At 50.3% G+C, this 10,213-nt stretch overlaps 1 protein-coding gene across 7 annotated transcripts in view; it reads right to left on the reverse strand.

Annotated features, from left to right (window-relative positions):
* MTCL1 (microtubule crosslinking factor 1) overlaps positions 1–9,945 on the reverse strand; it is a 125,626-nt gene extending 115,681 nt beyond the window's left edge. For all 7 annotated transcript variants that reach the window (XM_046024935.1, XM_046024932.1, XM_046024933.1 and 4 more), the window contains exon 1: positions 8,726–9,945. In XM_046024935.1, coding sequence (XP_045880891.1) covers positions 8,726–9,796 — 1,071 coding nt within the window. In that variant the 5' untranslated portion in view covers positions 9,797–9,945. The remainder of the gene's footprint in view (positions 1–8,725) is intronic.
* Positions 9,946–10,213: the final 268 nt, after the last annotated feature.

Raw genomic sequence — 10,213 nt, forward strand, 5'->3', positions numbered from 1 at the left:
CCCCTTCTTCCCTGCCACACTGCAGGTCTCACAGGGCCTGGACTGCTGGAGACCTTTCCACCTGTTCTCCCCTCTCCTTAAAACGTCCTTCCCCGGGGCGCCTGGGTGGCTCAGTGGGTTAAGCCGCTGCCTTCGACTCGGGTCATGATCTCAGGGTCCTGGGATCGAGTCCCGCATCGGGCTCTCTGCTCGGCGGGGAGCCTGCTTCCCTCTCTCTCCCTCTGCCTGCCTCTCTGCCTAGTTGTGATTTCTCTCTGTCAAATAAATAAAATCTTTAAAAAAACAAAAAAAAAGTCCTTCCCCAACTTTTACAGAGCTCGTGGTTACATCATCTGGAAGGTACACACACAGCGCCTTCCTTGACCACCCATCCCCCCACCCCCTCCCTGCTTCTAATCCTTCTTGCCTTGCTCCATTTTCTTCCCACCTCTAATCACCGGCTACTTGTTTTTTGTGCTTTTTTCCTATTCCTGTCTGTTGCCTATACTGAAATGTGAGCTCTATGAGGGCAGACCCTTCGAGGGGCTTCTCCGAATTCACAGTGCCCACAGCGGGGTGAGCCACACAGTAGGCCCTCCATAAGTATTTGTGGGAGGAACACACATGAACATCGGTCAGTCCCCACAAAGGCCAAATTGTAAAGATGACCAAAATCGGACACAAATGCACCTTTGTTTTGTTCCAGTCTTGTAACCTAATTACCAAAAATTCTTCCCAAACCCACAGACGTGGCTGCAATATGCAAGACAGAAATCTATTGAAGTATTACAAAAGATTTTAACGAGGAGTAATTTGGAAGGTGGGAGCTTAAGAAAAGCATTCTAGGAATTTTTTTTTAAGATTTTATTTATTTATTTGGCAGAGAGAGAGATTACAAGTAGGCAGAGAGGCAGGCAGAGAGAGAAGGGGAAGCAGGCTCCCCACTGAGCAGAGAGCCCGATGCGGGGTTCGATCCAGGACCCTGAAATCATGACCTGAGTCGAAAGCAGAGGCTTAACCCACTGAGCCACCCGGCACCGTCTAGGGATTTTCTTGATTAGTTTGATCATTGATGGCTTAAATGTCTCCAGACTAGGATATGCTCAGCCATTCCTTTGTGTTGTTCAATTAACACTGAGGGTGAAGGAAAAAAGTCCCCATGATGTGGATACACTAAATTGTCAGTTCTTGTCCCGCTATTCAGTTTGTCCCTGATTCTCTCCACTCTCAGTAATCCTGTGTTTGTTCTTAAAAGCAGGGATTTGCTTGTAATAAAGAACAAGAGCTTCCTAACATCAAAGCCTCAGGCAGATAAGAAATTGACCAGAAGGGATTCTCCAGAAGAGTATTTTAACCTGGAAAAGTTTAGGTATAACAAATAAATTGGGACTCTTTATGGAAAAGTACAAACTGGCACAGACGGGGTAAAGACAGTTGCCTAGCCATCCTCTGCCATATGTAGGGCTCTCCTCGAAAGAGCACAGATAGAGCATCTCATTCCCCCAAACCCCAGCCTGTAGCTTCTCCCCAATCTGTCCACACTACCTTAACCAAGAGAATGGCCTACTCAACTGCCCGTGACTCCAAACGGAGCCTGTCTGAACAGACTGCCAAGAGGAATGATGTTAAAGAAGAAAAGCTTGACCACGTCCCAATGGTATTGATAAAATTAATAAAGTGGTTTTCTCAACTTCTGAGTGTTCTCACAAAATTTCTACAGCAGTGGTCACAATCTCATTAAAAATATAAGATGTTCTCCTGTGTTTAAGAAAAAGGTAAATCTTAACATTGAAAAGTGTTGCAAAGTATAAGCAAGTTTTGTTTCTTTTTTAAGATTTTGTTTATTTATTTGACAGAGAGAGAGATCACAAGTAGGCAGAGAGGAAGACAGAGAGAGAAGGGGAAACAGGCTACCCACTTAGCAGAGAGCCTGATATGGGGCTCGATCCCAGGACCATGAGATCATGGCCCGAGCTGAAGGCAGAGGCTTAACCCACTGAGCCACCCCGGCGCCCCAGCAAGTTTTGTTTCTGGTCTGTCTTCCTTCATGGAGAGCTCTTCCTATATATCTTGTTTCTAGTAGGGAATTTCACCGGGACTGGGAGTTCACAGACCAAGCATGGAAGCCGGTCAGCTGAACACATGTGAACAGGATGGACAGGCTGAGCCCTTCTGGGAATGGGAGAACACAGTTCTTTCAGGAAGGACCTTGCCAACATCAGCAAAGAGTAAGCTGGCAGACTGATGCCTGATCCCAACATTGGAGCTGTGATGCCACTGTGTGGGAGCGTGGCCCTGACCCGCCCCAGGCTGGCGGAGACCAGCTGCAGACGGCAAGCTCTAACACAGGCCTTGTGGGTGTCAATCTTCTGGTAAAGATTAGATAATTAGTCCTGAAGCTTCCAAATCAAGGTCAGGTTTCTCTCAGGTTCTACCTATGGATATGATGGGTCTGACTTTCAGGAAAAGCCTATTCTCCACACTTAACGTTAGAGTACAGTTAAAACGTTAATTGTTTCGTTGCATAACTAATACATAGTTTAATACAAGAATCATTTGTATGGGGGCACCTGGGTGGCTCAGTGGGTTAAGCATCTGCCTTTGGCTCAGGTCATGATCTCAGGATCCTGGGATGGAGCCCTGCATCATCGCATCATCGGGCTCTCTGCTCAGCAGGGAGCCTGCTTCCCCCTCTCTCTCTGCCTGCCTCTCCGCTTACTTGTGATCTCTGTCAAATAAATAATAAAATCTTTAAAAAAAAGAATCATTTGTATGTATACATACAAATATACAGTAACTGTGGCCATTCTGTTCATGGTAGGAATGGTCTGTGATTGCTTTTCCTTCTAGAAAGCTTACCTATAAAAGCCAAGGTCATTAATGCCTGGAATTACCTGTTACTCAAAGAAAAGTTTTCAAAGTGTGAAAACAGTCATAAGAAAACATCAGATACAACTTTCAGGTATAAAACTGACCTCCAGCTTTCAGATTTTGTACCAGGAGGATGCTCATGGATGCAAATATCAAACAATGGATATGTTCTATAGATGCATAAACAACCACGCAAGCTAGAAGAGACAAGTGTGTAAGGGCTCGATGAACCCGCCCCTCCAAATCGTTCAGTAGGCCAGATGTAAACAGCTAACATTTTTTGGCATAAATAATCACCAACATTAGTTGCACTGAAAGGAAAATTATGGAGAGCCCATAACTGCATATATGTGAATCATTGCCTTTATAACTCATATTTTATCTAAATTTGTAGAAGACATCTCATTCAGCACTTTACCTTCATTACTAACCCTATTCTCATCCTGCCAGGAACATATTGCCCATTTCATAGACAAGAAAAGCAAACCCATGCTGGTTAGCATGTCCAAAGCCTCATAGCTAATATGCAGAAGCTAGACTGCAAACCCAGGTGCTCTTCCCAGTAAACACTATAAATTATTTGCAACAACCAGGACAAAGGAAACAATAATGAGCCTTAAATCATGCTTTTAAAAGCCCACCCTAGATGTGACATAATAAAGCAAGTTAACATTTTTAGACCTTAACAACTGTCGATGTGTGAACATATCCCTTATCTCAACTGGCCCCCGGAAAAACACTGCAATATGCAGCGAAAATATTAATATCTCCATTTTAAAGATGAGGCAATTGAGATTCTAAGCATTTAAGTGGCTTTTCAACACCAATCTGCTGCAGAGATGGGACCAAGGCCAGTGTCTCAACTCTCTTCACAGAGCCTTGAAGAAAAGCAGTTTTCAGGTTCAGCGAAAAGAAATTACAAGAAAAGCAAATTATAAACCATGTCAGCTGGCAGCAGACATTTGAAAAGCAAAAACTGTGATTATTCAGATGAGGGTCATGATGGATGGTGATTTTCAAGCTACCACTACGTTAATTTTCGGACAGCACGTTCTAATTTAGACTGCGTTGTGTTAAAGAAACCCGAAAAATGTCTGCCGTTTAATTTAAGAAAACCAAATCAAGCAGAACATATAATGTGTCTGGCAAATATAATTTAGACATATAGTAAGTAGACGGAGAAAACTGCTGTTGGTTTTTTATATGCAGAAACTAAGAAGACTTGTCCTTAATCAACAGTTTTATGTAAAATTAACACCAGGTCTGTTTGCGTACTTCACTGTTAGATCATTTCTTCATTGAAAAGCTAATTTAGTTTTAATTAAATCTATTTTTCAAATTCTGTGTATAAAATGAAAACTTGAAGGTGTGTGAGGCTCCCCAGCTTAGATGCACTTTGCCTTTTGATAGTAGCTCGAGCCCTATTACATCAAATTACAGAAATAACGAGGTACCCTGTGTGCACTGGGGTAAACGAAGATTAAAACGAAGCGTTTCAATGCCAAGCTCCGTGAAAACAGTTTTATCCACAAATAAAAAATAAAAAGGGAATCCACAGTATCTTAATTGAAGGGATGCAAACTCTTGATCCTACTGATCGTTGATGGAAATCTTAAAATCTCCCTCAAGCAACCTGAAAATCAATAACTAGTTGTACATTAATATTTTAATAACGCTTCTTTAAATAGACCCCAATTTGGACAGGGGAGCAGTCATCTGGCTACTGTTGCAATAATTCCATCTTCTGGGAGTTGCAGACAGAAACGATTGTCTGCTGTAATATACAAATAATCCACCTCATTTCCCTCTGGACAATGAAAATGTTCTCTGCACAGTCCTAGCCGTAGCAAAGAAGGCACAGGGGGCCGCTAACCATTGTTTACCAAGTGAACAGTTCACCCAGCAGCTGATGGGCTCTGTTTTCCCTGGTCTACATGATCTCGCCATCTAAGACTATTCCAACCGCTCTTTTGCGGGCTGAATAAAGAATGGGTGTGGAAAGTGGAATGTCAGGAAAGAAGAAGAGTGCTGTCCACTTTTACCCTTCCAAAAGAAAGGCAGAGGAGAGGAGGAGCTCAACACTTCAGCTGTTCAGAACTGTGTATGCTGCTGGCCTCGGTGTCCCCGCTCCAGGCCAGAACTCAAAAGACTACTCAGGTGAGAAACGGAGCGGTCAGGCTGGATCAGTGGTCATACACTGCAACCTATAAAACCCCAAACGGCCCTACCCAATGCTCTCCCTTAGGAAATCCCTCCCCTCAAAGGATGGGATGTTGCCTGACCAAATAGTTAGCAGTGATTTTTGTCTGAAACAAAAAGAATTCTTATGAAATCACTGAGAAAGCAGAGGAAAACAACAACAAAAAGTAGCCTTTCCCCGAAGCAACCCGCACCCATCTTGCAGGACACTGGGCTTTGGAGAACATTATTTGGACACAAGCAGAGGGGGGCATGGTGATCACATCACCAGGAATCTGAAGGGCATTTTCAAAACAGGCCAATAAGCTCAAAGTGATTAAATCCTCCTGAAAAGCCAGTGGAAACGGAGGACATAATTAATATGTTCCCGATGAGCACTAAGGCAGGTCTGATGGTCTCAGAGCACTTGAGCAAAACCCGGTGGCAGGGAGGCTGGCAGGCAGAGAACACACTGGCAGCATTTCGTAGATGCTCTCATCCCTAAGAAACATAGCTGGGTTCGGTTTGAAAGAGAAGCAAAGGCCTTTGGACCATTGAATTCAACCGCTCACCAGAATGCATGAACACTTCCAAATATATTTAAGATCATCAGGGGTAAAGGGACAAGACTGCTTTTCTGACTGTGTTTCCATGCAAAAAGCCAGCCACCTGGACTGAATAATTGTGTGTTTTTCATCTAGCCACCTTGGTGCCCTTTGACGAAGGCAGAAGAGGAAGAGAAAGCAGAATCAGGGATGCCCCAGACATCTCCACACAGCTCAACCCAACATAATATACTTGTCTGTTGACATCTATTTTAAAAAATACAGCAGACCAGCTAAAACTCAAGAGAATTCCACTTGAATTTTTCGATCACTAAGACATCCCCCTGTGGCTTTGCAGGCCTTATATACTTGCTGGATTACCTTTCGGTCACTGTAGCTCAGGAAGTGTGACAGCCTTGCACAGTAATGGTGACAGAACTGACTTGGGAAAGAAGGTGACCTTTAACATGGTCACAATCCTCCAGAATACACCCAAGTAAAATTCCTGGGCCAAAGCTCTTCTTGTTAGGGAACATTTGGCCAGAGGAATGCTCTGTCTAATCATGAGAGCTCTGTGCAACCGTCCCCAAGAAAGCAGTAGGTCAAGGACGCGCTTTTACTGACCATGAGAAAAAAGTATCAGTGAGCAATGAGAGCAATAAAAAGATAAGTTTTGATTTAGAATGTACACACTCTACATGCCCTGTGCCAAGGCATGCCACCCGCCTCTGCCCCTCGAGGTCACTTGTGATCACAGCCCCATTTTGCACGAGTGGGCATGCCCACTGACCTTAATCTACCAGGACTGCTGTGTTTTCTCCCAAACTGAACGACTGTAACTTAAGCTCTTGTATCTGGGCAGACTTCTGGTTTCCTAGCTTCCTCCTGAGCTCCTCTACCTACTTCTCTCTCCTGCTGTCAAAGGACAGGCTGGGAGACGCGCTCAGGCAGAGAGAATGGTTGGCCGTGACACCTTCTCCACAGGAACCAGCAAGCGAAATTTCCCACAAATTAAACATTGTCAGTGGGATTTATATGACCATCTGTACACAGGCTAGTGGAGAAGTGTTCATTATGGCCCTTTCACCTAAGATGAAAAGAGGCCCCCTAGGAAAGCTAAACATTGGGAACATTTCAAGCGAATAAAACAACACATAAGCAAGCGGTATACACTGAGAGAGGCAGCCTTGCTGGGAACAGAAATGCAGCCTGGTGTGGGCGGGCGGGGCGGGGTGGGGGGTGGTGGAGAAGCTGCACCCCCTACTTGCTATATGGCCTTGGGCGAGTCATTTAAGTTTTCGGGGCTTTCAGCATTCTTGTCCATGAAATTGGGGGTTATGATAAAAATGACCACAGCTATACCCTATGTTGTTATGAGAACTCACTAAAATATCAAATATACCAGGCACCTAGTTCATTCAGAGAATCGACCAGCGTGAAAGGATAAAGCAAATAAACAGTTACCTAGGAATGAACTCTGAAATGACTATTGAGCTGCCTACCTTAAGATCAAAGACGCAATGGGAAGCATCCTTTCTTTTATGGAACCCTCAGTTGCTTAGCAGGTCATAATTTGGATAAACATCATTTAATCAGAAACACTGTGGGTCAGGGATCATGCTCAGAGCTGGCTCTGTAGCCCAACGAGATCATCTTTCTGGCCCTTAGGGAGTTTACATTTGCTGAAGATCTACAAAAGTGCTGATTTCAAGATTTCAAGATACAACATCACCGGCCTTTCTCTTCAGCACCTTTGAAATTCACTCTGTTGTCTATTACGTAAGAGTGGGAGACACCAGCAAATGTACTGCTTGAAACATCTTGCTCCGAACTCCCAATCTGTTCTCACCTCTCCTCCTCTGCCTCACTGCTGGCTACCTCTTTGCAGGCAAAACTACCACTGGGCTCATCTGGGGTGAGCAGCTCCTGTAAGAGGCTGAGGTTTAGAACACTCGGCAGTGAACCTATTCCGATGACAGCTTTAACTGCACACTTCACCACCTTAAATAAGCCCATGCCCTTGGTCCCACTGGCCAAAAACGGGGCCTCATTCGGGTAGGTTCAGCATTTGCTGAGAAAAAGTACAAATCACATAACCTAGATAAAGGAAGGCCGCCCACTGGTTTGGGAGGAGATCTATATCAGAATCTTAATAGAAACATGAAAACAGTTATACCACTGTAGCTATTTACTAACTTCAAGACTATAATAAAGCAGTTGTCCCCAATTCCATCCCCCTTATTTTCTCTCAACTCCCTTCAATTGTCTTGACCCCTCCTTCTTCTACCCCGCCCCCATACACACACACTAAGCCCTCCATTCTGCAGGGCCAACCTGCCCACCTCCTGGGAGAAAAGGCAGAAGTCAGATTGACCGCCCCAAAGCTAAGAAGACCAGGAGGAGTCCTCTGCTAGCAGGACCTCACAAGAAATACTCAGAGATTGGGCAACAGAGGTTGCAATTCCCTTGAAAGTGCAGGGGGAATCAAGCGGCCTCTCCTGACAAGCAAAACCAGCCTGTGGATGCCTACAAAGGACTGGCAGACCAAGCCCACCACCACGGTCCCCAACCTAGGGCACACTCATGGGATCCCTGAACTTAAGGTTTATCACTGAAAACTGGGAGGTGCCCCCACCCAGAGAAACAGAAGGGGCCTCACTTTGTACCACTGCAGGAAAAGCATCTGATGCATCCACAGCCTGGCCCACAGCAGGCTCCCCAACCTACACACCTCTGCCCAGGCGAGGACCAGAGCTCCCCAGCTGGGGGTAGCCAAATCCCACAGGTGAGAGTGGTCACAATCTGGCCGGGGGGACGGTCAGCAGTGTATCCAAAATGTAATTCTGGCCACCTCTCCCCAGCACATCTACAGAGCCAAAGGCATCAGCAAGAAGCAGCAAGACGAAGAAACAAGAAAAGCTAAGTGGGGTGAGGACCCGCCCAGACCCACAGGTCTTGCTGTTCCTTCCAGAAGTTTTAGCTTAAGTTCCCAAAGCCCAGTGTGTGTGCGGGGACGGGAAAGTGAAGGGCAGAAGAGAGAATGTGCTTGTCAGAACCCGGAATGTTGGGTTCGCGGGTCCCACCCCCCCCCCCCCGCACCCAGACCATTTAGGGTCGCCTCCGGGACACCTGAGGCCGCGCCGGCTGCTCACCTTGAGATAGTCGTTCTCCGAGCGCAGCTCCTCGATCTCCCGCAGCAGCTCCTCCTCCACCGCCGCCGCCGGTACCAGCCGGGTCTGCTCGCCGGGACCGGGCTCCTTGGGCACCCCGGGGACCGTGCGCTCGAGCGGCGCGCGCCCCCCGGCATCATCTGCCACACCCATTCCCAAGGATCCTGCCAGGCCCCCGCCAGGGCTGCTCCGACCCCCGAGGCAGGCGCCGGCGGCGGGAGAAGCGGCGAGGAGCAATGGGGGCTCGGGGCTGCTGGGCGGCGCCCCCCGAGCTGCCGGGCTCGTGGTGGGGGCTCCTCGCAGCGGTTCCCGGTCGCTGGAGCCCGTGCCAGACTCGGCGTCGCTGCTGGCGGCGGGGAGCAGGCGTTGCTCGTCCGACAGGGGTTCGGAGGGGCAGTCGGAGAGGTCGGAGCTGCTGTCGGTGTGGCTGATGCGCGAGCCGGTAGCAGGGGAGCCGGCCGAGGAGGTCACGGCGAGGATCACGGCGGGGATTGGAGCGGCGGGGGCCGGGGAGCCGGTGGCACGGGCGGGGGGCACCCCGGAGCCGCGTTTGGCTTTGCGGCCCTTGGCAGCGGCGGACAGCAGCTCGGTCCCGGGCGGCGGCGGCGGCCTCCCTGCCCGGGGCAGCAGCTCCGCGGGCGCCGTGTGCGCCGCCCTCCTGAGGCCCGGAGCGGCCTTGGCGCCGCCCGCTGCCTTGGCCCCGGCGCCCGGCGGCGGCTTGTCCTTCGCGCCAGGGGCGCCGCCGCTGCGCCGAGAGAGGCGGCCGGGCGCGGCCAGGGTTCCCGGCGAGGACGGTGCTTTGCCCGCGAGGTTGGGCGAGCGTGGAGCGCCGGGCGCCGGGGCTCGGCCCGAGGAGGGGGCCGCCGGAGCCGGGCCGGACGCCGGGGGCCGGCCGTGCAGGTCTTTGAGGAAGGGTCTGGCGGGCGAGGGCGCACGGTGCAGCCGCCTACGCTCGGCCAGCGGGTGGAGGTGGTGGTGGCGGTGGTGCTGGCCGGGCGGCAGCGGCTTCGCGTCCGGGGCACCACCGCCCGCGAGGCCGTTCAGCGTCTCCATGGCCGGGTCCCGGGCCGCGAGCAGCAGCTCGGGCGGCAGATGCTCCGGGCGGCGGCGGCGGCGTGCAGCCTCCCCGCGCGCCCGCTCATCACTGTCCCCCAGCCCCGCCCGGTCTGCGCCCCGCGCTCCCGCGCCGATGCCGTGCCCGGCGCACCCCTGGTCCCTAGGATCCCCGCGGGGCTGGCAGCAGCCGCCGTCCCGCTCTCCCCTCGCTGAGGTCAACGCCGCTGGAGTTCACCCGGCACAGCAGCGCGGCGGTTCCGCGCGGCTCGCATCCCCTAGACTCGGCGCTCTGGGCTCTCGGGTCTGCCACCGCGGCCTCGCACACCCGCACTCGCCCGCGGGCGGCGCGCTCCCCGCTCCCGCGTCCGGCTCCCCGCCCACGGCAGCCCTGCTCCCCGCAGCACCCGCCCGCTC

The sequence above is a fragment of the Meles meles genome, chromosome 12 (genome assembly GCF_922984935.1).
Source record: "Meles meles chromosome 12, mMelMel3.1 paternal haplotype, whole genome shotgun sequence".
Classification (NCBI taxonomy): Eukaryota; Metazoa; Chordata; class Mammalia; order Carnivora; family Mustelidae; genus Meles; species Meles meles.